The sequence below is a fragment of the Leopardus geoffroyi genome, chromosome C1 (assembly GCF_018350155.1).
Source record: "Leopardus geoffroyi isolate Oge1 chromosome C1, O.geoffroyi_Oge1_pat1.0, whole genome shotgun sequence".
NCBI lineage: Eukaryota > Metazoa > Chordata > Mammalia > Carnivora > Felidae > Leopardus > Leopardus geoffroyi.
Window position 1 is genome coordinate 110,866,924 of NC_059328.1, and position 27,501 is coordinate 110,894,424.

Here is a 27,501-nt window from a genome sequence, read left to right on the forward strand (position 1 = left end):
CATTAGGAAAGTCACTCTCAAGCAAAGGAGCATATTCCCAGCCAAGCCTTCCCCCAGCAGCCGCTGTGTCAACCAGCACATGGCTGTGGCCTCTCCTTGGCTCTGGCTGTGTGACCTCAGGCAAGTCCCTTCACCCTCTGAATCTGTCTGTATAACAGAGGTGTTCTTTGAGAACTAAGATCACTCCTGGCTCTACACCCCTATGAATCTGTAGGCAACAGGTCCACAGCCCTGTTCCACTTCAACTCTCTGTGCTAACTTCCTAGTTTCTGGGTTAAGCAATGCTTGGTGGCCAATTAAACACCATTATTTATAATGTGTGCGCAGTGGTATTAAAGGTTTATAGCCTTGTAATATCCACACATATACATTTAAGATACAGCTGGACTTTATGAGATTGGCAGATCAAAACAAATACAATTCTGTATTCACAGTCCTCAGAGTGCTTCACATATACAGAAGCATAATAGATAGAATGCCATGAAACATTTACTCTCTTACTCTCTAAATAAGAACACTGTGACAAACTCATTCATAATGTACTGAAATAATCAACATGACTAACCGAAGAAATCTTTCATAGAGATGGCCGGATGCCACGGAGAAAATATTAATTATGTCATCTTTATCCTGTTTCACTTCCTCAGTCTTCTGTCCTCCTGTAAAGCCCCTGTAACAATAAAGGTAAAAACAAGAACACTTGAACTGCTAGTATAGACACACAGCTCTTTAAGGGGAGAGCTACAGAGACCATGTTTCCCATCCTATTCCTTCCCTAGAGGGTGATGCAAGGGGAGGTGGCGAAGCATCAATGGCGCCCTGGGAGGGCACAAGGGAGCCAAGCCACCACAGGATAACGAAAAGGATGCTGCCTGCAAGGCCCCACGTAGCTTCAGAAACAAACTGAACACAGGCTACTCCACAGAATGCAATCCACTCAATGGAAAGTAAACTAAGCTCTCTGAAGGACAGGCACCATGCAGTAAGAGTCAAGAAGTAACTACCCCGTGGGGGACATTAACCTCCTTCATTCATTGTGGGAAACACCCATCTACTCTAAGTGGAAGTGCAAGATTTGCTGCAGAGTACAGACTCTGAAAGGTCCACATGGGATTCTTACACTCAAAAGAAGGGAGGGATGGAGCTTATACTTTTCCTTTAAAATATTACTTTTTTTTTTTAATCATGCCAATTTACCATTTGAAGGAGTCCCAAAATCCAGATTCATTTTCATTAGTTCCGTCACTCAGCAGGTCTTCGTTCACCATGTCTGCCTTCTTCTGAACCTGCAACCGTATGTGAGGGGTACCATGAACAGTAGGGGATGAAGCCCCTACTTCCTACAGCCAAGTCTAGGCCCCATAACTCAATGTGGTGCCCATATTCTGGCGAAAGAAAGCTGTGCCACAGGCAGGCACGGCCCACCTACAGTCTAGACCAGTTCAACAGAATGATCTTTCACATACCACATTAACACCTCAGGTGATGAGCCAGAAACCTCTTCTAATTCAGTAATAACTGTAGTCTGAAAAATGGTCAAAGAACCTCAAATTCAACTGTATAGGAAACAGAGTCTGAGCAAAACTAGCAGCATCATCCACCCAGCTGACAGCTGTTCCAGGGAGAGTGCAGCCCACAAGGAGAGCTACCCGTCAGGACAGAGTCACTTCGCGCCACAGCCTGTTTTCAGGATTCACCAGGATAAAGATGGGTTGAATCTTCTCACCAGCACAGGGAGCAGTTTTCTACTCTTCTGTGTGTGGTCTGCTTTAGATTTTACTGTGCGTAATGATTGTTTATTCTGTAATACCTTTTACTTGAATTTAAGGCACTAAGAACTTTAAAATTCTGAGACATGAAAAGAAATGAAATAGGGCTACCAATTACCGTTGTTGAAATTTTCACTGTCATTCTTCCCAGTTTTCTGAGAACAGTCAGCAATAATGTGAATTGTGGCTATGTAAACACCAGAATATCTGAGGCTTGTATCGCTCACTGAGATTACTCAAAAGGTGCAATCTCTCAGTTGAAGAAAGCCACAAATGTATATTTACGAAAGACGTTTCACACGTAAAGAAGCATTCTTATAAACCCTACAGTAAAATCCCAAAGGTGAATTAAAGCCTTAGACCAGTTTCTTTTCTTCCCCACCAGCTTTACTGAGAGACAACTGACACATAATATTGTGTAAACTTCAGGCATACAATGTGATGATTTGATACGCATAGAAGCTGTAAGACAATGATCACAGTGATAGCATTATTATCAGTTAAATCCATCTACTTCTAAATGAGAGCTACTGAATGCCAGAATACTGCTACTTTTACCCACTATAAAAGTCGCTGCCTTAGTATTTCCAAGCTCACCTTCACTTTAATAATTTTGCTCTTGAAGTTGTTGAGGACGACAACAACTTCATCAGCATCGGGAGGAGAATCTGTGCCATCATGGCTTCGAGAGAAAACAAAGGGAAAGAGTAAGGCAGATGTTATAAGTCACAATTCTTGAAATGCAGTAAGGAGTCTGATATCAAAATGCCATATTTGTCCATCATCTTTATCATAAAGGAGTTTTCCAGAACAAATTATTTTCCCGCAAACTGTAGCAAGTCTCTTCAAACTACACAGAAGCACTTGTCAGAATCTCTATCCTTCAAACATTGAACATTCCAATCCGTCATAGCCCAGACTTTCTTCTTGGGTCTCCCCTTTAAATTACCTTTCAGAGAGTGAGAGGCTCCCAGTGCTGGCGCACTTAACACCTGTATTTACTAAGTCTGAGCCATGCTCACCACCAGCAATAAAGGAGTGCCCAGGGACATGAGCCACTGAACCATCACTGGAAACACATCACTTCTACTCTTTCGTGGACAGGTGACAAAGCATGGCTCTACTTCAGAGTTCTGTAAAGTTGTCTACTCTATCCTTCTGCCTGGAGATACACAATCAGCCAAGTCTAGGCCCTGTAATTCCATCTGGGGCCCATACTCTAGAGGAAGAACTATAAAACGCTATTTTCAGGCAGATCTGGGGCAGAAGAAGAAAAACTTTAAATTAAAAATAAAATATCCCCAGTCAATTGTAATGCCTAGAATTTCCAGGTACCAATTTTCAAGATGTTAAGTGCAGAAAGCCACGATAAAATATAAATTCACTGCATTCACTGTCATCCCACAGAGAGCAGAGTTCTCAGGAAAGGTAAGATTCTCATGGGGGAGCATGAAACGCTCCAGAGACTAGGAATATCCAAGAGGAAGGGAGGTCTAGACAGGAGGAAGAGAGGAGGTCTCCACACTCCAAGAGAAGGGGAAAGAATGGCTAGGGAAAGGGCACACAGAAGGCAGAAGGGACAAGGTTCAGAAGAACAAGTAAACTTATGACAGGATTAAATTCTGCAAAACCATATGTGGAGAAAACATTACTTAGAGGAATGGTATTTACAACGAATACGTTATTATAATAGCTTCAAGAATCCACACTGCTTTCACAAATGTCGGGTAAGATCTTCTAGAACTAAGATGACACAACAAGAGGGTGTTTTCAGTACAGTCTAATGGAAATCCCTCCCTAAAAAATTGACACAAAGTCTCTTCACAGAGCTTAAAACTAATTTAAATTGTATTTAGCAAAATTCAGATTACACTTTTTAAAAGGCTATATAATTTTTTTTAAACTAATAGCCATTTATAGCAAACCTAAAGGCAGAACCCTGGCTACGGAGGAAATGCTCTGGAAGTACTTCCTTACTACCACAGACCAGGAAAGCCAGCGCTGGCACCCAGATTTCACAGTCACACCTTACACATGCTGTGCATCTGCGACTCACCCAGCGTGGAGAAATACACTGTCTAGGTAAAAAAGTTTACCTGTTCGTCATTTCTTTTCTCTTTTTTCAAAAGGACTCAATTTCTCATCTACATATGGTTTTCATCGCAGTGACAGAATGATCTGATTCGGAGATACCGCTAGCACAAGGGAAAGACTAAAGAGTGAAACTTAACTATACTTAATACTGTTTATACCGCTTATTAACTAATCATACCCTGCCAATTCTCCTATACTCAATTTCCCAGAAAAACATTGTTTCATCACACATAAATTAAGTTCTTATTCCCTGGCTAACTGCCAGTGTAGAACTCAATTGAAGCTGATTCTCTGCAAAATGTTCTGGAAAAAAAAAAAAGCACCTCCATCACTTAATCTTACCTGTATATTCTATAAATATCTTCAGAACGACCCTTCCTTAATCTGAGAATCCAAGCTCCTGGGTTGGCCTTTAACTGAAAGTAGCCCTAGGGTAAGAAGAAAGACAAATTTTAGTTCTCATCAAAATGCTATTTCTGAGGAACAGTTACTTCCTTTTCTGAAGTATCAGTCACTTATATTTTATGTGTCATGTATGAAGAAGCTACAAAGCTCCAAAGCCAAGAAAAATGCTGTCAGTTCATAAGCTATGCATTTGCAGGGGCCAATTTGATTAGAGCATAACATTCAGAATATGCTAGCATTTTTTTTAGGCTGACATATAATTCCAATGTATAAATTTAAGTAAACTTACGATTTTTATATTGACCAAACTGTCAATTATGAATTTTAATCCCACTTATGTTCAGAATGCAAACTGCTCCATCATAAATCATACTGCCCAAATTAGCATGACTCAATACCACCATGTGATGTACTGATGATTATTTACCAGATTGGCCATAACAATGGTATCCACAATGACTGGGTTGGCCGAAGTTCCTAATGTAAACTGCAGTCCTCGTGGGGGCTGGCCTGTGGTAATGTCATAGCAGTGACCTTCTAGTAAGAGGTACTCCAGTTCATACTCAGCGGCCACTATACTATCCACCTGCAATAGCAGAATTAAATCACTTGAAAACTACTTGGCAATAAAAAGAAACAAACTATTGACACATGCAACAACATGGATTTCAAATGCACTGTGCAAAGTGAACAAAGCTAGACATAAAGGGCTGCATACTCTATGGTCATATTTCTAAGAAATTCATGGACAGGCAAAACTATAGTGGCAGGAAAGGGAGGGGACTGCCTGCAAAGGAGCACAAGAGAACTTTCTGGGGCGATGGAAATGCTCTGTATCTTGACTGTGCTGGTGGTCAACAACTGTTTACAATGTTCAAAACTCAGATGGGCTGGAAAGAGGAAAAAAAAACACAATAAGGAGGTTTTTGTACAGATGAGAGGATAAGACTGCCATCTAGGAAGGTAGTATTGGAAAAAGCATGTTTAAAAAAAAAAAAAAAACCTGCCAAAAGAATGAACAGATCCAAAAGCTAAATAATAAAGAAAACAGAAAAGAATACTACCAGGACTAACTTCCATGAGAAAATGAAAAAATAACGAGAAACAGTGAGAAACCGCAGAGAAAAAATGTAAATTTATCTTGGCCTTTAGGATATAGCTGAAAAGACTGCTATTTTTTTTTTTAATTTTTTAAAAAATATTTTTTTGAGAGGGAGAGAGAGAGAGCAAGCACAAGCAGGGGAGGGGCAGCAAGAGAGGGAGACACAGAATCCAAAGCAGGCTCCAGGCTCTGAGCTGTCAGCACAGAGCCCAATGCCAGGCTCGAACTCACAAACTGCAAGATCATGACCTGAGCCGAAGTCGGACACTTAACCAACTGAGCCACTCTGGTGCCCCAAAATATTGCTGTTCTAAATCCAAATATCCAAATGTATTTGAGGGCTCCATAATGGCATAAAATTCATGTTCCACACCAACTGCCTAAATTATTACTGATTCCTTGCAGAATATATAATATAATTGCAAGGTCTTGGGACAGCCTGGCTTTGGCTGATGAAAGGATTTTTTTTATCCCAAGCTGGTTCAGACTTGGCTCTGTCATCCTATCTAATGCTAATAACACACTATTTGGAGCTTAATGTTACTGCTACACTAAATTCTAAAAGTTTAATAAGGAAAGCTAAGGAGTACACTTCCACGAAAGCACCAAGTCCTAGGCTCTGTGTCTTTAGTGGATACAGAGAAACCAGAGAAAGTCTAGGAAAGAACAGCAAAAATTCTAAGGACATGGAAGAGAGCTACTCTGCATCTGTTCTGTGCCTACTTGCACTGCTCTTTACTGCTTTTTGTGGCCATTTTATAATCTCCTCAGCAAAAGTTCATTCTTCAAGGGCAACAACTCCACTTCCTGTTTGTTACAAATATGGTAGACAAGTTTGAGGCAGGGAAAAAGGCAAGTGTGTACACAACACTCACCCCTAACTTAGCACCTGAGGGATTCTTCTTCACTCTAATGATAAGAGGGCTGAGAATTTCTCTAATAACTACCTTCAAGTTCCTGTTCTCCCAATTCTGAAGAAGACAGAATGAGCAAACAGGCTTCAATTGTAGAATATATTTAGGGTAGACACAGAGACAGATGTCTTAGAAAGGAAGGAGGCCCTGAGATGCTGTAAGCTCCTTGTAAGTAAAGACCATATGTTTTGATTCCTTCGTTAATACACTCTGAACTAGGTACAGAGAGTAAGGGCTATGAAGAGACATCAGCAAACAACTCTTGTGAGCTCTCGGTCTTTGAAAATGGACTGGGGGAAAAGGACCACTTACCTTAAGTTATATGAAAATGAGTGAAAAAAAGAACAGAAAAACAGAAAAATCACCAAAGCCAAAAGCTGGTTCTTCAAAAATATCAACAAACCGACAAACTTTTAGTGAGACTGACCACAAAAAAAGAGAGGAAGAGCCAACTCACTGTAAGAAAATGCTATAACCAACTGTAAGCCAACAAGCTGTAACCTAGATAAAAGGGATAAATTCCTGAGACACAAAACTGACTAAAGACAAGATAGAAAATCTAAACAAATCCACAAAAAGAGACTGAACTGGTAACTTAAATATTTCCCAATTAGGCAAGAAAATTTAAAAGACATCTTGTTTGGAAAGAAAAAAATAAAACTACCTCTATTTGCAGATGACATGATCTTTTATAGGCTTGTATACTAAGAACTACAAAACACTGTTAAAAGAAATTAAAGACCTAAATAAATGGAAAGACATCCCATGTTCATGGATCAGAAAACTTAATGTTAAGATGGTAATATTCTTCAAATTGATCTAGGAATTTAATGCACTCTCTATCAAAATCCCAACAGCCTTTTCTACAGATATTAACAAGCTGATTCCAAAATGCAAAGAACCCAAAACAGTCAAAACTATTTTGAAAATGAGGAATAAAATTGGAAAACTCACTTACCAATTTCAAAACTCACAACAAAGCTACAATAAGACAAGTGTGGCCTAAGAACAGACACACAAATCAAGGAAATAGATCTGAGAGTCCAGAATTGAATTCATATTTAGGGCTAACAGATATCTGGCTAAGGTACCAAGACTATTCAGTGGAGACAGAACGGTCTTTTCAACAAACGGTGCTGTGACAAATGGATATTCACAGGCAAAGAATAAAGCTATAACCGTACTTCACATCATTGAGTTACAAAAATTAACTCAAAATGAATAAAAGACCTCAATGTAAGAGTTTAAAACTTTGAAAGTCTTATAAGAAAACACAGGAGTAGGGGCGCCTGGGTGGCGCAGTCGGTTAGGCGTCCGACTTCAGCCAGGTCACGATCTCGCGGTCCGTGAGTTCGAGCCCCGCGTCAGGCTCTGGGCTGATGGCTCAGAGCCTGGAGCCTGTTTCCGATTCTGTGTCTCCCTCTCTCTGCCCCTCCCCCGTTCGTGCTCTGTCTCTCTCTGTCCCAAAAATAAATAAACGTTGGAAAAAAAAAAAAATTAAAAAAAAAAAAAGAAAACACAGGAGTAAATCTCTGTGACCTGGGGTTAAATGTTGGTTTCTTAGGTATACTACCAAAAGCACAAGCAACAAAAGAAAAGGTCATTTAGATTTCATTGAGATTAGAAATATTTGTGCTTCAGAGGACATTTTCCAGAAAGTGAGATAGCTAAGAAAATGAAAGAGATTATTTACCAACCATATATTTGATAAGGGACTTGTTTCCAGAATATACAAAGAACTCTTATGACTCCCTCCACAAAATGGTAATCAAATTTTTTAAAATAGGCAAAGGATTTAAACAGACATTTCTCCCCAAAGATGATATACAAATAGCCAATATACACATGAGAAAATGTTCAACATCATGAGCAGGAATGGAAAATGGTGCAGTCACCCTTGGAAAACAGTCTGGCAATCCCTCAAACAATTACACGTAGAATTACCATATGATCCACCAATTCTAAGAGAAATAAAAGCACATCTACAAAAACTTGGGACATGAATGTTCTCAGCGGCACTATTTATAATAGCCAAAAAGTGGAAACAACCCAAATGTCTATCAATGAATGGATAAATAGAACATGGTATGTCCATACAGTATTACCTGGCAATAAAAAAGAATTAAATACTAATACATGCCACAACATTGATGAATCCTGAAAATAATAATTTAAAGTGAAAGAAGCCAGTCACAAAAATGTACGATTCTTTTTAGATGAAAAATCAGAACAGGCAAATCCATAGAGATAGAATGCAGATTAGTGGTGGCCAGGGGTCAGGGGGCATGGGAAGTGACTGCTAATGGGTATGGAGTTTCTATCTAGTGGTGATGACTGCAAAATTTGTGAATATTCTAAAACTACTGAACTATATATACTTTAAAAGGGTAAATTATATGATATGTGAAAAAATCTCAATGAAGCTGTTAAAAATACAATCACACATGAACACAAACATCTCAGAGTCCTGCCTGACTGAGATCCAGTCTGTTCAGTCAGAAACTACCACCACTTCTTAAAAAAAGGTTGTACACATGATTATATACATAGAAGCAATGATATTCTTACCTCTTCTAAATAAATATTATCAAGATCATATGGTGTTCTGACAGACTCCACCATCCAACTCTCAGGTGTGTTCAAATTCAGGGTGAACAGAGGAGACTGTGGCATATCCAAAAATTTTGCTATTGGACCCTTAGCAAAGCTATTGTCTGGAGTGAAAGAAATCTCTGGTTCTAAGACGTAACGGTAAAAGCTGAAATTGGAAAGAAAAAAAAAATTGAGCCTTTTTAATATACCCACAGTCCTTAGGTTCCCAGGCATCCACACAAATCAAAACAAACTATATTTGGAAAGGTAGCCCCCCACACTGGGAAAAGTGTTTCCAAAACCATCTCTTGACCTAATTACGCCTCCTGTGGCTGTTGCAGATGCAAGATAAGGCCATGAGGGACAGAAATGAGAGGAAAGGTCATTCTTTCTGGGACTGCTAAGGGTGGCTGCTGTTAGAGGCACAAGATTTCCTAAGCACATGTTTCCCTTCAATGAGAAAAACACTGATTTTTCTCTTAAACACAAAGTCCTAAATGGTGACTGGGTTCTCAGGTGGGCCCTGGAAACACTATGCACAATAGTTTAAACATTTCTCCTGTTCAAGGACAACAGTGGAAGCTGAGAGCCATTGAGTGACTTTGAAACAATATCTGAATTCACTTAGAATCTAATTTATAAAACACAGCACATTTGCATATAAGGAATTTCCCACAGACACAGAAGGTGCTACCCTATTACTATTAACTGCTTTTTATATAATTTTTTTCATAAATGACCATTCCAAGGTTTAGACAACACACAGCTAAGCCTGCCCTCCTTCTCAAGACACATGCAAATGGACCTCACCAAGTTTCCTCTGACAAATATACTACAACTTGAAATAATTCTGCTCCACTTTTAAGATAAAAAAAGACAGGCAAGTTTCTTCTTGCACCACAGTACATTTTTTTAACTAGGTAAATTTAATAGCTACATTGATCCAAATGTTTAAAATTAAACAATGACATAATTCTGAGAGAGGGATGGAGGCAGGGAAGAAGGAAGGAAGGAAGGAAGGAAGGAAGGAAGGAAGGAAGGAAGGAAGGAAGGAAGAAAAGGAAGGAAGAAGGAAGGAAGGAAGGAAGGAAGGAAGGAAGGAAGGAAGGGAGGAAGGCAGGCAGGCAGGTAAGGCAAGGCAAGGCAGGCAGGCAGGAAGAAAAGAAGGAAAGGCAGGAAGGAAGGAGGAAGGAAGGAAAGAAGAAGGAAGGAAGGAAGGAAGGAAAGAAGGAAGGAAGGAAAGGCAGGAAGGAAAGAAGGAAAGGCAGGCAGGCACACACGGTAGCTTGGGTTAACGCCACCTAAATGCTTCCATGCCCACGCTAAGTTCTCAGAACTTCTGATTAAAGCAGAAATTTAGCAAAACTAAACATTCAGTAAATGATCTTTTCAAACATGAAGTCCAGCTATAAGCCCATTTGATCCTTAACACGCAATACCAGCTTTCAGATTTAGTACCACGTTTTCAACTGATTTCTTAAAGAGCTTTGTTTTACCTTTTTAAAGGCATGTCAGAAAGTTTTGACTGGCAGTTCATAAACACTCTTAGATTCATGTTGATCAGCTGGGTTAAAACCTAAAAGTGCAAACAAGAGACAAAACACATTTTCCTATAGTGAAACTAAATGATATTTGAGACAAAATATTTACATTTTCTCTTCAGAAATTTATCACTCTGACACTGAGTTGAGAGAACACCTCTTAATATCTCAAGAAAGACAGAAAGAGAATAATAGTCTGCAATGGACAAATTTCTGGAAATCACAACTCTGGGGCACAATCTAAATCACACATACATTTCATTTGGCAAAAACATAGCAAGTGGGCTACTGCAAATTACTGTTCCCCATGTGTTGAGGCAAATGATGGATAATGGAGAGCTGTCTACAGAAGGAAAATTTTAAAATATTTCTAATGTGTATTTATTTTTGAGAGAGAGAGACAGAGCATGAACAGGGAAGGGACACAGAGAGAGGGAGACACAGAATCTGAAGCAGGCTTCAGGCTCTGAGCTGTCAGTACAGAGCCCGACGCAGGGCTCGAACCCATGAACTGTGAGATCATGACCTGAACTGAAGTCAGGTGCTTAACCAACTGAGCCACCCAGGCACCCCTACACAAGGAAAATTTTAAAGGTTCATCAGTGCAGTTTACATACTACAGTGAGAAAAATGCATATATATACACACACCCACAAAAAGGTTAGCTGATTACACATCAATAAAACTTTACCTTACAAAAGAAATACAACTCAAAAAAAAAATGTTGAAGCAACTGTATTTTTGGCAGAGCTCCTAAATTTTCTTAAAACTGTAGTATCTTATACAAATGTACAAGACATGCTACAATTTTTAAATTGCTAGTTTTAAAAAAGGAAAATGATAAAGCAACATTCATTTATCTTTTTACCTCTTATTCCTTATAAATCAAAACATGGCATAAATAAAGTTAATTAAAAGACATCTTGCTCTGGGACGCCTGTGTGGCTCAGCTGGTTAAGTGTCCAACTTTGGCTCAGGTCATAATCTCACAGTTCGTGAGTTCAAGCCCCATGTCGGGCTCTGTGCTGACAGCTCAGAGCCTGGAGCCTGCTGTGAATTCTCTGTCTCCCTCTCTATCTCTGCCCATTCCCTACTTGTGCTCTCTCTCTGTCTCAAAAATAAATAAACATTAAAGAAAAAAAAAAGGACATCTTGCTGTAAATAGGATTTTTTTTTTTTTTTTTAGTACATGAGGAAACCAACCAAACTTGTACCAACATCCTAAGGTTAGAAGGATGTTTCCAGAGCCACTACCAATTTGTATGAAGACACTTGCTCTGCCATGATGCCCTGTGGCATTTTCCAATGCCCTGTGAAGATAACTACGGGAACAATAAGACTCTCAGAGAGTCACAGGACCTATGACCACTTCAGATAGAGATGAGAACAGCCTCGGAAGCCATGCCTACCAAGAGCAATGGGGCAAGTCTCTGTGCTTCTCTGGTGACAGGGTCAATGACAGCCACGACGTCAAAGTACGTCTCCCCTTCTCTCGGCCTCATTTTAATTGCACTAGAGATCAAAAAGACAAAACGTGAATCTCATGGAAAACAGGAAACAAAGTTAACTTTGTTTTTTTAAGGCCAACATAAGCTATCAGCCCTCTCAGCATTTCCAAAAACACTTTAGATCTAAAACAATAAGGCTACATGGTGGTTAACTCTGTTATTACATCTACCTCAAAGTTTGCAAAACCTGAAGATTCAAATTCACTCAAAATGAACCAAAAGATATGTGTTAATAGAGGAAAACCAGCTTGAAATTGTATTTAACCGAAAACTGCTAAAAGCTGTTTGTTTTTGACAATTACAAACATGCCAATATTTTTTTCTTGACAAGAAGGGTATGAGGAGAGAAGAAATAACAGATTTTTTAAATACAAAGAACATTACAGAAAACTTGTGAGAGAAAAAAGAAAGAAGCATAAAATCTTGCCACCCCAATCCAACCATTCTGTGGCATTTTTCTCTGTAGACCTTCTCAAATGCCTGTATAAAGATACTAGCAATTTTATAACAATTTCCTTCCTTCCCCCACCATCTTATCATGATTTTTCCATACTGTTACACATCAAATATCCTGAATAGGAAAAAATCTTCTATTTACTCTGTGAATCTGCCATGTTTACCCAAGCTATTTCTTATTGCTGGACATTTAGATGGCTTGCAGCCTGTAACTTCGTACATATACTTTTTTTCACACTGGAAATTTCGTTGGAGTGAACAAAGTCCTAGACATGAGATTACTGAGTCACAGGACACAAATATTTTTCTGGATGGGGTGCCTGGGTGGCTCAGTCAGTTGAGCATCCGACTTTAGCTCAGGTCATGATCTCACGGTTAGTGGGTTCAAGCCCCGTATCAGGCTCTGTACTGACAGCTCAGAGCCTGGAGCCTGCTTCAGATTCTGTGTCTCCCTCTCTCTGCCCCTGCCTCACTCGACTCTGTATCTCTCTCAAAAATAAACAAACATTTAAAAAAAAAAAAAAAAAAGAATATTGCCAGTTTTCTCATTTAAAAATTAGCAAAATTCAGGGCACCTGGGTGGCTCAGTCGGTTAAGCGTCCGACTTCAGCTCAGGTCATGATCTCACGGTCCGTGAGTTCGAGCCCCAAGTCGGGCTCTTTGCTGACAGCTCAGAGCCTGGAGCCTGCTTTGGATTCTGTGTCTTCCTCTCTCTCTCTGCCCCTCCCCCACTCGTGTTCTCTGTCTCTCAAAAATGAATAAACGTTAAAGAAAATAATAAAAAATTATTTTTCTGGATAATATGTACTGTTAATCACAAGTTCAGAAGAATTAAGCCAATTTACAAGGATATTAAGTTATACATATTTTGTCCTAATAAGTAAAAAACAGCAGCTGGTTAGATTGCAATTTGTACCCCCAAGATTTCTGGGGGAGAACCTGCATCTTCCCATCTGTGGTTTCCAGCTACACAGCCTCCCTATGAAGTCACATTGACTTAGATGACTTAAGAGGAGCAAGAACTTCTGATACATTTTGAAAAGGAATAAAGGTGAAAGAATTCCAAAACACATCCAATTTACCAAAATCTTAACTGGTCAAATTAGTGCCTATCTTTGTGCTGAACAATGTTTTAATGTAGTTCCGGCGCTAACCACTACTATTCTGTGCAAGAATATTTACCCAGTGGGAGGAAAACAAAAGTACAAAATAAAATGTTAACTAAAAAAACCGTGTAAGTATAGTTTAAATGGTGATGAAGGTTATTTCAAATCCTAACAGCTTTGGAAATAACCATCGGAACAGCTTTGTGCCTGTATCAAAGCAGATGATTTCAATTTTTGACAAAATTAACAATTTCAGCCGCCAATAATTATTCTAAAATAACCGTTTTGTTTTTTTTTTTAACTCTACTACAGCTGTTCTCAAAATGTGGCTCCAGACCAGCAGCACCAGCTTCAGAAATCATCTGGTTTCTAACAGATTCTCCATTCTAGCCTGGATCAAACAGTCCAGTCAGATTCGATCCCCACAAGGACTGGATATCAGAAAGCATGGGTCAACTAAACCAAAATCCAATCTACCCCAGACTAATTAAATTAGAATCATAAAGGAGCAAGAAGCAGGCATCTGTATCTAAAACTCTAAGGTTTTAGTGGTATATCTAGATATATCAAGATATATAACCTGCCTGGCTACATATATCAACTATAGAGGTTCTTTCTAAAGACAAGTTAATCTTAAGTCTAATCATGAGAAAACAACCCAGACTATGGGACATTCCACAAAATAATTGGCCTGGACTGTTAGAAAAAAGGGTCATAAGAGACAAAAAAAACAAAAAAAAACAACAAAAAATAAAATAAAATAAAAACAAAAAGCAGGGAACAGTCTGGATTTAAGGAGACTACAGAGACACACAGCAAAGGACTGCAATGTGTGATCTGGACCAAATCAAAGAACAAAACCGTTTTCAAAGGTCATTACAGGGGCCTTAGAGAAATGTGAATAGGACTGTGTGCTACTTACTATCACCGTATCAAGGCTAAATCTCTGAAATATGCTAATGGTAGAGATACCTCAAGTGTTCAGGAGACACACGCTGAGGAATTCAGACATGATGTGTAATGATGTCTGAAACAGACCTTCAAATGGTTCAGGAAAAATGTGAGTGCATGTATGCTTGTTCACAAACATACACATTGTATATACTATACATACATACACGACCCACAGGTAGATGACAGATAAATGTGGCACAATGTTAACAACCAGTGAACCCAGGTTGAAGATATTTGGGTGTTCACTGTAATAATATTTCAACTATTCAGCAGCTTTGAAACTTTTCAAATAAAAAACTAAAAAAAACAAAAGGCAAGAACTTCATAATACTAAACTTATTTTTATTTTATTGAAAACAAAACCATTTTCAGTAAAAGATGAATGATACAAGTGTTCTAACAACCTGCGTTTATTCTTATCAGAAAATTACAACTGATCTGTCATTAAATGCTTTCTGTTTTCTAAAAGGGTACTGTCTAAATAAATTTCAGATTTAGAAATAAACGTCAGTGTTTATGCAACCAAGATCCCTTTATGAATTCTGCATATGAAAATGCGTATATATGAAAAATACACAGTGGACAAATTTGCCATTCCAGTAAGAACTATGTACACACTTCACATGGAAAAATAAAGGACATGAGATACAGGCAACCTTAAGAGTTTATTCAAGAATATGCATGAATTCAACATTAACTCTGTACCTATGTCTGTCTTCAAAAAACTGGTACTCGATTCTTGCATCTCCTTTTGGTTGAGCCGACAGGAGGGCATCCACCTTCATGACCAAGTCACTTGCCCTGAAAGACATGGTTGGTGAAGATTTAGCATCTCTTTCACCGAAGGTTTTTCCAATTATTGCTGAACATGATACAATCAGCCTAAGTAGTGAATACCAACAAGACGGTTTGAAGAATGTACGAACTTTTTACCAACAGGCATGCATGAGAAAAAGTACGATTTTGTAACTGAGTAGTTTCATAACCTTGAAAGAAGACACCGATTTGCCCATATGTGAAATGGGGATAGTAGTACCTACTTGGTATGGCTCTTGTAAACATTGCACCAGCTCAACAGAAAGCACCAAGCTCAGGGCCCATCCCGTAACAGACTGTCAGTTTGTGGTATTTACCTTCTCCCTCACCCGCTGCTAAATACCTCTAATAGTTTTTATGATTATTAGAGTAATAATTCACTGGAAAGAATTCAGAAAAAAATGAGAAAACAGATATACATATAATGCCCTTATCAAGAGTTAAGCACTGATGACATTTTGGTTCATAATTCTTCTATATTTTTAAACATATATAAATACATATATAATCCTAAGTGGGATTATATTATTTAGTAACCTGCTTCTTCATTTAACAATATATTGCAAACATATACTACAAACATATTTTTGTTAGTTAATAAACACAGGGTGCATCAATATTTTCACGAATATGTTTATGGATAGGTCATAATCACCAACTGGCTACCGAACATCCAGGTTGCTTCCTATTTCACTATTACAATCAGTGCTGCAATAAACAATGTAGAAAAGTATTTCTGCTTTCCCTGACCCTTCTAAAGTTGATTTCTAACTAAGGAAGATCTTGAACTAAATCAGGAGACTTATAAAAAAGGTCAAATCTGCTGAACCAAGCACTGAATTCTAAGAATTCTAAAAAACACCTGTAACTATGTGAACTGGAATCAAGCCTATACATTTTCTCACTGAACCAAACAGCTATATCAAACTACCTCTCTGGTACTTCTCACTACTGACTCTGAATACATATAATCCAGGCCACTTGTTTCCTGTGATGTGTCAACACTGTCACAAAACACGCCAAGGGATGCTGGGTTGTATGGACTTGGCTGAGCAGGCAAACAACAAACTCCCTAAAAGTTCACAAAGCACCCTGATCAAACAGCCCAGAGCTGAGCTTCAGAAAGCTAAGGATGGCCTTGTGGCTGCAGGTCTGGGCCATGAGTGAAAGCTGTGGCTGTCAAAGTGGGCCACTCCAAGGTGGCGCAGCTATGGCACTACTGAAAGCCCTAGGCAAGCAAGGTAATTCTGAGAGCCCGAATAGTTTTAGTTTATCTTTAGGTAGCCCTGGGACTACCTTATTTCCCTCAATCCACCTAGGAGAGACCCAGAGCCACTTCTCTTTAGTAAAAGGCAAGTCTCTGGTGCACAGTCTGGCAATCATGTAGTCCACAAAGACTTCACAGAGAGAGGGAGTGGTCCAAGGACACACCACACCAAGCCTATGCCCGTGACATGATGGCTTCAAGACACGGGAACACCTCCTAGCCTGCATCAGAGAAGTGTTTCATAGGCCAGAACAAGGGGTATCACTGAAGAGCCACTGAGGTAGAAGGAAACCTCCTTATCTGTAGCCCCACTACTGACTGAGATGAAAAAAGATTCCTTCCCCTATCACACAAGGCTTGGCAAAGGGACTACTCTGGCAGCTATCGAGGTCAGTTCTTCACTAAGACATGTATCTTAAACCCTGTGGCATGAGGGTATGTGAAAGAGATGAAGAAAAAAAACAGAACTTTTAAATTGCGTATCCTCCAACTACTCATCAAAGAACACTACAAATGAGTGAAAATACAACTCACAGAATGGGACAAAATATTTGCATCTCATCTATCTATAAAAGATCAATAGCCCAAATATTTACATATTTCCACAGAACTCCTATAAGTCAATAATAAAAAAACACACAATTAAAAATGTGCAAAGTAGGGGCACTTGGCTGGCTCAGTGGGCATGAAAGTCTTGATCTCTGGGTTGTGAGCTGGAGCCCCACACTGGGTGGAGAGATTACTTAAAAAAAACAAGGTACAAAGCACTGAATGGATATTTTTCCAAAGATATTCAGATGTCATCACTAATTGTTAGGGAAGTGCAAATCAAACCACAAAGAGATACCACTTCAGATCCATTAGAGTATTACCAAAAAAACCCCAAAAATAACAAGTATTGATGAGGATGTGGAGAAATTGGAACCCTTACACATTACTGATGGGAAAGTAAAATGGTACGTCCTCTGTGGGAAAACATGATGGTTCCTCAAAAAATTAAACATAAAATATATCCCTCCTACTACATTCATTTAATATTTAATACAAGAACCATGTGTATATGACCTATGGGCCCTCGTTATGGGTCCATAACGGACCTATGGGTCCACACCAGGGACGTGGACCAGTTAAATAATTCATTTTCTTCCCATTGAGAAATAACTCATTAAAATACATTAGCTAACAAGAACACTGAAAGAATTAAAATAAATATTAAAAACCACAATAACCAATTCATCACCTACGCAGGATACAAGAGAAACAACTCATTATTGTATGCTAATAAATAAAGGAAAAGAAGAATTTAGCCTACTTTCCTTTCCTGAACAAAATAAAACAAATGAGGGAAAGTACCTCTTTACAAAAGTATTCCAAGGTTAAAAACAAAAAACAAAAAACTAAAAAAAACCCTCACCTCACCCCTCTACTTTTGCATGTTTGAAATTTTCCACAACCAAGAAAAAACAAAATGAAGAGACCTACTTCAGTTCTTTAAATAAATTAACTTGTTTCAACAGAAGCAAAAGTAAACACCTGAACTGAAAAGCATTATTATATGTTCAAGCTGAAAATAAAACACCATGAAATAGGAAGCACAAGGAATGTTCAATTAACCCAGCCCCTATGGTATGCACTAATTAATTTCTTCCATGGCAAAACGTACACATCTTCTTCTACCCGAAGCTGTTGAATATGGGATTTGATTTTCTGTCCTGAAGTTTTTAAGATGATATTTTCTAGAAGGTGGAAATCGTCTTGATTAAAGAGTTCACCGTCGTCCAGCGGCCCAATGATCTGTGAAGAGGAGCAGTGTGGTCAGTGCTAGAATCAGCAAGCTGTAAAGAAGCCCTCTGTGGTCATCTGGCTCTTAGAAGCCTATCAGGGTAAAGACCCAAGACATGTATACATCCAATAAAATCAATGAAAAAGGCAAAAATTAAACCCAAATCAATTCATCCAGTTATTTATCAATTCCTCAACCACACAGAGTGTACACTTGTATATGTCACAATATTTTTAGTCAGCAACTCTGAAGTAAAACAAAATAGCAATAAAGTTTTCATTAATTCTCACTGGATATAAATAATAAAACTAAATGCAGTGCAGTGAAGTTTTTAAGATGTTTTTAAGAGATGCAGTGTGGTGAGTGACAGACAGCAGAGATTTCATCCTCTGTGCTAAGAGTTTAAAGTTTGGTATGTCCCCCCTGGCCCCCCGAGTCTCATGTCTATGGCTGCAGATATGCATGAAAGAGTCTAAGCCTGCGCCAATGAAGTTCACAGAGACTGCACAACTATGAACACGGTCCCCACAGGGGATGAATACTTCACAGATCAAAACTTTATCAGCTTATTCTCTGAGAGACACCACACTCTCATCACTATACACAGGACAGGACATAATAAACAGTGGGAAGGTTTTACACAAGAACACTTGTAACAAAAGCAAGCCTCCTCTGAAATCAGGGTGCAGAAATTATCATCAGCACTGCATAAGCCCCATTCCCCTCAGGAAAAGAGTGACTCTGTTTGAAAAGTTAGTTTACTAGCTTCAGGGAACACCGCCAACACTGTTCACTGATCTAATTTGAGGTCAAGCTTGTCTCAGAACAAAATCCTCACCCTTCCATTGCTGATCACTGCCCTCTGTCCCTTCTTCAGCTTCAGAACATCCCTGCAGTACATGGCATGAGACAAAATGAAATCCATTTTGGAAGACTCAAAGACCTCTTTAAAAAGACTGAAATCCATGCCCTAGGAAAGTAATTGTTATTAAGGAAAAGTAATTGTTATTAAGCAAGCCATAAAAATGAATAATCATAATGAATAAATCACAAAATACTCTTTTAATGGAAAGTCAGAACAAAATTTTAATAATTAACATTATGACAAAATTTTAATAATTAACATTATGATGTTTCAATTCTTCACTCTTCCCATTTTCCCCCACCCTCCCATTTATCAAGTAATGCCTATTTTCTGTTCCTATTCTTTTATGTGATTGCTCAACTGGCAAATTATTCATCACACCTTTATTCTGCATTTTAAAATCTTGCTAATTTCAAGGGCCTTTTTTCTGACTGAAACATCAAGTACACCATCATCTTATAAGAATTTTAAAACTACAAAACAGTCCAGGGGCGCCTGGGTGGCTTAGTCAGTTGGGCGTCCGACTTCAGCTCCGGTCATGATCTCATAGTTCGTGAGTTCGAGCCCCACGTCGGGCTCTGTGCTGATAGCTCAGAGCCTGAAGCCTGCTTCAGATTCTGTGTCTCCCTCTCTCTCTGACACTCCCCGGCTCACACTTTGTCTGTCTCTCTCTCAAAAATAAACATTAAAAAAAATTTTTTTCTTTTGAAAACTACAAAACAGTCCAAAAGGTAAGTAACTTCCATGATGAATACATGTGGGCCTATATCAGAACACATCAAGAACACATAAACCCCTAACTTTTAAGAAACTTCAATCATTTTGCTATATAGACAAATCAAAATATTGCTCATCTTTTAAAAACTATATAAAATATAAATTTATATGAATCATATAAGATATGAAATTTTATTTAAAAATATTAAAAGTAGTGAACAGAATGTGGCAGAATTGTTATTTCTTGGAAAGATTCTTCCAAACTAAAAGAAATCCTCTGAAACTCAGTACTAAAATAAAAAATCCCGATCATGAACAAGATGCATCAGCCCATGGGAGTGAACTTCTGTGGAAAGTAACAGAACAAGGCAGCCCTATGCAACACACAAAGACTTACCCCAACAGAGAACCCCCCGATGTCAGCTCCTGCAGCCAAGGCCTCTGCAGTCTCCTCCTTGGCCATTTTTGTGATGAAGTTCTTAGCAGAGTTGGACGTCTGTGTTTGGAGAGCTGCCCAGATGGCTCTGGAGATCTGAGTGTTCTTATAACTTATATCTTCACTAGGATTATTGATCATGCTTATTCTAACATTGTTACTGGATTTCTATTTACAAAAGGGGAAATAAGAGTTATATGGTAGATGTTTTAAAATTAAAAAGTGGCATTAACATCAGTCATAGTCCAGTAAGTAGCAAATACAATCTCTCTTAAAAGTGTTCAGCAGTTCTCTCCTGCACACAGAATAAAATTAAAATGCTATAGCCAGGCTTTCAAACCCCAACATGAACTGGTCCCCAGCCTACCTTTCATTTCTTACCATCCCTGAAAATACAGCTCCATTACAGACCATCAGAGTCCTGTATTCCCCAAAACACTTTGTATTATTCTAACATACTCCATGCTTTATGTTGGCATGCAAATTCCAAGTCTATCCCATCTTTCCTTCCCTCAGCCCCAACCAATCTTCAGGCTTCTGTTCAAACACCTCTTTGTTCACATGGCCTTTCCAGATTCCTAGTAAAAATTGATCTCTCCCTGATTAAAAAGACAATAATCCGTGTGGGAGAAGAGATCTGGGACCCATAAAACCTTGTGTCATGACCATAAGCAACAAAAATTCATACTAATGTGTTATCTAAAGACAAATACAAAAATAGTCATAGCAGCTTCTTCAGAATAGCCCCAAACTAGAAAAAGATGACATTGTCCATGAAACGGATTAAACAAACAAACAAAACTTTGTGGTACAGACATACAATACAATACAGCACAGCGAAAAAGAACTAACTACCACTATTGGTATATCATGGATAAATCTCAAAATGCTGAGTAAAGAAAACAAACAAACATATATAAGATTCCATTTAAATAAAGTAAAAAATAATCAAGAAGAGGGAACGGGGAGCAGGGTGATGGAGACAAGCAGGAGAAGGCTTTCAGGAATTCAATAATTCTCTATTTCTTGACTGAGATGGTGGCCACCTGGGTGTTCCCTTTGAGACACTATGTATCTTATGATTTGTGCACTTCTTTTGATCCTATATTTTACTTCAGTTAAAGTATTTTTTTTTTTTTAATTTCAATTCTCAGGGCGCCTGGGTGGCTCAGTCGGTTAAGCATCTGACTTCAGCTCAGGTCATGATCTCACAGTCCATGATTTCGAGCCCCACAGTGGGCTCTGTGCTGAAAATGCAGAGCCCACTTCAGATCCTCTGTCTCTGTCTCTCTCTGCCCCTCCCACTCTCACTCTCTCTGAAAAATAAACATTAAAAGAAAAAAAAAAAAGAATCTATTCCCTTAAATAAAGTCTGAACACTGCAGTCTCCTCTCTTTTCTCACCAGAAGACAGACCTTTGAAGAAACAACGCTCCTTTCCCTCAAGCACTAAGACAGCAGGACAGCTGCCTTCCACACAGAACAGTAACATCAGTACACAGAGTGGAGGTGTAGACACTTGCCTGATGTTTAATAGCATCATACAGTAACTGTCTTCCAGAAGGGCTATCAAAATCTCCAACAATCCAAAAAGTTACAGGCCTAATGAAGGAATCATCTGTATAAAAAGAAAACAACATACTGAGTCGGAGGGAAAAAAGCACATTCCACGTTTCAGTATTGTTCTTAAGCCACATAATTTCTGAAAACCATGCAAAAAATAAGAAAATGATGTTTAATAAAAATACAAAGCAGAAGTAGTGAAATTTCTCTACTAGAACGAAAGCAGGGTAACCCTCCAATTGGCTTAATTACAAGCTAGGAACATGCACTTATTAATTCTACTATGGTTTAGGCATCTGTTAGCATGTACAATGAAACATGTGGGTAACAGATCATAGTCTTTAATCATATGGATTTGTAACTTTCTGAAATAGAATTCTTTGCAAACATTTACACAAATTTTGTCTGCATTTGAAAAATTATCTACTGTTATCCACAGGTTCTAGAAAGGTCACAATAAAGTATCAATAAATTCTAAATCACAATGCTGCCTGAAACCACATAAGATAATTAAGAAAAGAAACAAAACATTCTAAAGTTTAAAGTTACCATAGATTTCCTTGGAGGACATTCCTAGACAGAGGTAAAGGAAAAAGAGTAGAAGAAAATGTCATTGCTATAACTGATGCCTACCGTAAAGTCAAAATTTTAAATAATGTCTAACATGATCAATCTTCTCTCTGCTCCGTAGTCCCCCTAATGGTACAGCACTGTTCCAGGGCCCCTCAGAACCAAATGGAGCAATTGTTTTTATTCACATAGATCTAGGAAGCCAGAAATTCTCTCTAGGAGAAGACTAAAGCATAGATAAAAATAGCTGCCTAGGGGCAATGATCTCACAGTTTATGAATTTTAGCACAGAGCCTGCTTGGGCTTCTCTCTCTCTCTCCCCACCCCCCCCCGCCCCCCGCCGGTCCTCCCCCGCTTGCATAGGCATGGGCATACTCTCTCTCTCTCTCTCTCTCTCTCAAAATACATAAATAAGCATTTAAAAAAAAAGAGCTGCCTTAAATGACAGTCAGTGCTCTGAAGGAGTAATAAGTGGCTAGAGGGGGAAAACATCTGTCTGCCATTAAAATATCATTTCACATAACTTTAGCCTAACTAGCTGATTCCGTATTAAAATCAGTTTTAAAATATGCACAAGGATTCCTAGAACCAAGTTTATCCTATAAACCCTAAAAAAATTAAATCAGTGTTGTCCCTGAAGAGGTAAGTCAAACTAATTTGCAATCCATTAACCCATGTTTACATCATGTTTTCATTTTAAGATCACGAAAATAAGTTTCATTTGACCTTAATATCTAATATAAATTTATAAAAACATTTGAATTTTCAAAAACATACAAAAGAATTTTAAATAGGTATTTCCTAAATTCAAATCATTGTAAGAAATAATGAACGAAATTATGGAATCTCCAATAGACACTTAAAGATTCAATTACTTCTACAAATACTAAAAAAAAAAAAATGCTGAATCCAAGATAAGCCAGAAATGGATTACCTTTCTTTGTCAGATAGTTCATACTATTGGCTATAGCAGCAGTTTTGCCTTGGGAATCCAAGACAGTAAATCTGGCATAGTCATCCACAAAAAAGTTACCTGAAAAAAAAATTGAAACAGATTTATAATTAACATGCCTAATTCAATCCAATGTTAATATTCAAATAATAAACTGATTTGACCATAATACAAGATTTATAAAAAACACATAAGTGAAATCTGTTGTTTCATGTTTACTGAACAAGTTCACAAGACACCTACCGATTAATCACATTTTAAGACACAAAGTTAATAAAAAATGGATACATCCCATATAACTTTCATGTATGTATATACATACATGCACCACTTTAACGGTTTATATTTATTCTATTCCACCCCTATGACTCTACAACTAGAAACCAATCTCTTAATAAGATCCCGAAACTCCTTGTCTCCCTTCCATAGTCGACGCACCTGAGTAAGCCCTTCCCCATACCATTGGGCGATGGAGGGCAAGAGGGAGAATGATGGGAGAGAAGATCTAAGACTCTGACTTTCATTTTTTACATGTCTAACAAAATAATACAATTTTAGCTTTAATACAAACAAAAGGTCATTTTCATTCTTTTTAGACAAGTCTCTTCTCCAACTAATGGCCTCTGGCCATGCTGTTATCAACCATTTTTCCTTGGGTTACTCTAGCTAAAATCCCAGTTTCATCGACTCATTCATTTGATCTGAACTACCCAGTAATTTCTTCCTACCTACAAAATGGTCTCTGTTCTGTATAATAAACCCTCTATGTCCAAGAATGTCCCCAATCTTCTGCATTACTGTGTTCCAACACAAATGCCACTCTTCTCTCACCATCCTCCAAGCACAGCTGGCTTATCCACCCCACCACCTATGTGTGTCCACCCATGCACCATCTGTCCTTTCACTCAACCAGCTATGCCTGGGGCCTACTATCCTTCCAGTCAGGATTCGAGTAAAAGGAAAGCAATGAGAAGTAAGAGCTCATGACATCATGCAGGGGAGGGGAAAAGGCTCCAAAAGACTTAAAGCCTTGAAACTTAGTATCCTTCTAAGAAGGTCCCAGGACAACAAAGGCCAAGGGCAGGGTAGGTAATAACAGAGCTAGGACCACTGGGTCAGAAGGATGCCGGCTGCTCCTCCAAGGACAGCTCCAACATGTTCATGAGGCAAACTGCATTTTCGGCCCTGTGAACCAGCATCACTTCACAGCTGAGCACTACAACATTTAGTGGAGAAAGGTACCCCAAAACACTGAACTACTGTTGTGCTCCTTATTCAGGAGTACTCCAAAAAGAGCTCTTTACAGTTTAATTTTAAATGATGGAAACAACAAAAACTTAGAACAAAGACTCATAATACTGCTTGATTTGCTCTATTCAAACTTGTGGTAAAAAGCTAAAACCTAACTATGAAGAAACAGTTTATCTCACTCTCTAACCACTTCATTTTTCAAACAGAAGCAGAGAGATGTCCCTCTTCCTCTAAAAGGAATTTGGTTTCAAGTTGATTAAAGACAGCTGCCATAAAGGAACAACCACACCTGGAGCTGTGTGCATCGCACCCACCACAGCAGCAAAGGCCCTTGGCTTGGACTTCTCTGTTATGCTTATCTTTCTCACCCAGTGACATCCCCAGGGCGAGTGACAACAGCTCCACCTCATTTCCAGCTATTTGCTGAAGTGGACTTCAGAGTCACAAGGAAAGGCAGAAGGAAGACACTGTTCACACAACTACCTCTGGAAAGGTATTCTTGTGGAAACAACTCAAATATCCATCAACTGAGGATTAGGTAAGCCAAATGTGGACTGTCCATATAAGAAAACATCAGCCATAAAAAGGCATGAAGTACTGAGACATGCTGCAACATGGGTAAACCTTAATAACTTTATGCTGAGTGAAAGAAGCCAGTCACAGAAAACTTGAATTATATGGCATATCCAGTAGAAAACTCCCTTAGAAACAGACACTAGGTCAGCAGTTGTGAGGGGAAATGGAGAGTAGCTACTAATGGTTACATGATTTCTTCTTGGGGCAACGATATATATTCTAAAATTAGACAGTGATGATTAGACAACTGAGAATACGTTAAAACAGTGTGCTTTAAAATGTGTAAGTTTTCAAAAGGCTGAGTTTTGTGGCATGTACACTATGTCTCAATGAAGGTTTATTTTTAGACAGGTATTCCTAGCTTCTCAGAGTAAAACCACCTGAGGTGTTCGTCCACATCACTGCTGGCTGATTCTAGAACAAAGATGAAGAAAAGACAGCTGCTTAACAGCTCTACAACTGTAAAAAAATAAAAAATAAAAAAAAAATACAGATGTAGTCTCATCACCCAAGGCCTGTTTAACTGGCATTTAAAAGACAATGGATTTTTTCAAAGCTTACAAGGATTTATCTATATAAGCTTGGAGAAAATTCCTGTGAATTTAGAGGCTAATATTATGAATTAAAACATAAGATTGTGTCACAATCTTAGGTTATCTTCTGAACATTACAATCCAACAGATGCAAAGGTTCTGAAACATAAATCAAAAAAGGTCCAAAGTTCTTCCTGAAATGATCCTTACTGGTTGCTGTTAAATCCAGGTATTCTCGCTCAGATGTCAAAATCCTCGAATTGATTCGTGGAACAACATTTGGCTGATTCATGATATACTCTACCACATCCTGATCATGGGACAATTCACCCTAAAAGGAAAAAAAGAACTGGTGGGAGTGGAACGAGCATTAAACCAATTACAGCAATAATCATTTATTAGGCACTAAAAAGCATTAACTTTATACTGGTAAGAGCCAAAAACTGAAGTTCTCATGTTATAGGTCCCTATCACTGCCAAGCACAGCTTGGCATGTTATTTATGTACATTACCTTTAACTCTGCATCAACACGAAGCCAATGTTAGTGACATCCATTTTAAAGATGGAAGCTGAGGTATAGAAAGATGACACACCTTACTCAAAGATCTAAGGGGATCCAAATATGAAATGCAAACCCATGTTTCTGTGGTCTCTCCACACATCACTGTTCTTCCCCCAGAAATAAGCAAACTCTACAAACTAGATAAAAGTTAACATAAAAAAAAAAAAATCCATCCTAAGATCTGCTCATAGTTAGCCTCTCTCCAAAGGAAAAAGGCAAATGCCTTCTCTTAAGCACTTAACGTATTTTATAAAAATCACTACAAGCTTTTTGCAACCTCAGGCATCCAAGTAATGCTACATTTCCAGAGTCACAATTACACAGCAGGGAGGAAAAATCACTTATCGTTTTCTCTTCCTTTTCATGCCTCTCAGATATACAGAAATACTTGTACTCCATGAAGTGATCTCAAATCGAAGCGTAAATGGCTATGGAAACTTGCAAGTTCTCACACTCAAAATATTTCATACAAAACAAAAAATTTTAAAGCGATTTTCAAGGAAGAGATAGATGTGAATCAAATATACACAGTCAAGTCTAAAAAACTCCAATCAGTCATCTTCTGTGGCTACTGATTATCCCAAGAAAGAGAAATCATATGCAAATTCTCAAACTATAAACTAATAATGAGTCTATGAACCATCCATACAACCCAACAGACTTACAGAGGTACTAGATGACTTAGTAGAGATGTACACCCCCATGTATACAACTTTGGTCTCTATTATAAATCTGAATTGATTCCAGTTAGAAGCCTAGCCAGCTGAGGGAAAGCAATTTGGCAACATCTATCAAAATTTTAAACGTACATAACTTTTGATGCAGCCTGTCTACACACACACACACACACACACACACACACACACACACACACAATGATTATTTCTAAGAGAAGATGAATGGCAGGCAAATAGGAGTGAATGGGTAAGTTTCTCTTCATTTATAACTCTATACACATTTTGAATTTCATACCATCTGCATATTGTACCTTTTTACAGTGACTCTAATTCAAAATTTTAAATGTATCATACCCTTTGACAAAACAATTCCAAAAATTGATATTTCTCAAAAAAATAAATAAGGTACAAAGATATACATATGAGACTATTCGCTGCAGCACTATTTATAACAGTACAATTTTACAAGCAATGTCCAATATCAGGGGATGA

General features: G+C 38.3%; 1 protein-coding gene across 2 annotated transcripts in view; it reads right to left on the bottom strand.

Moving 5' to 3' along the window:
- The window catches only part of UGGT1 (UDP-glucose glycoprotein glucosyltransferase 1), a 112,463-nt gene that overhangs the window by 22,251 nt on the left and 62,711 nt on the right, over nucleotides 1-27,501 (bottom strand). The window contains exons 19-34 of one of the 2 annotated variants that reach the window (XM_045479344.1): nucleotides 25,980-26,100; nucleotides 23,392-23,490; nucleotides 22,437-22,460; nucleotides 21,848-21,942; nucleotides 20,287-20,493; nucleotides 19,146-19,277; nucleotides 18,188-18,318; nucleotides 15,147-15,242; nucleotides 11,827-11,929; nucleotides 10,373-10,452; nucleotides 8,853-9,042; nucleotides 4,696-4,854; nucleotides 4,206-4,291; nucleotides 2,367-2,451; nucleotides 1,198-1,286; nucleotides 566-670 (exon numbers count right to left, since the gene is read on the bottom strand). In XM_045479344.1, the coding sequence (XP_045335300.1) occupies nucleotides 566-670; nucleotides 1,198-1,286; nucleotides 2,367-2,451; nucleotides 4,206-4,291; nucleotides 4,696-4,854; nucleotides 8,853-9,042; nucleotides 10,373-10,452; nucleotides 11,827-11,929; nucleotides 15,147-15,242; nucleotides 18,188-18,318; nucleotides 19,146-19,277; nucleotides 20,287-20,493; nucleotides 21,848-21,942; nucleotides 22,437-22,460; nucleotides 23,392-23,490; nucleotides 25,980-26,100 (1,802 nt within the window). The remainder of the gene's footprint in view (nucleotides 1-565; nucleotides 671-1,197; nucleotides 1,287-2,366; nucleotides 2,452-4,205; nucleotides 4,292-4,695; nucleotides 4,855-8,852; nucleotides 9,043-10,372; nucleotides 10,453-11,826; nucleotides 11,930-15,146; nucleotides 15,243-18,187; nucleotides 18,319-19,145; nucleotides 19,278-20,286; nucleotides 20,494-21,847; nucleotides 21,943-22,436; nucleotides 22,461-23,391; nucleotides 23,491-25,979; nucleotides 26,101-27,501) is intronic. The other variant, XM_045479345.1, reaches the window with a different exon arrangement.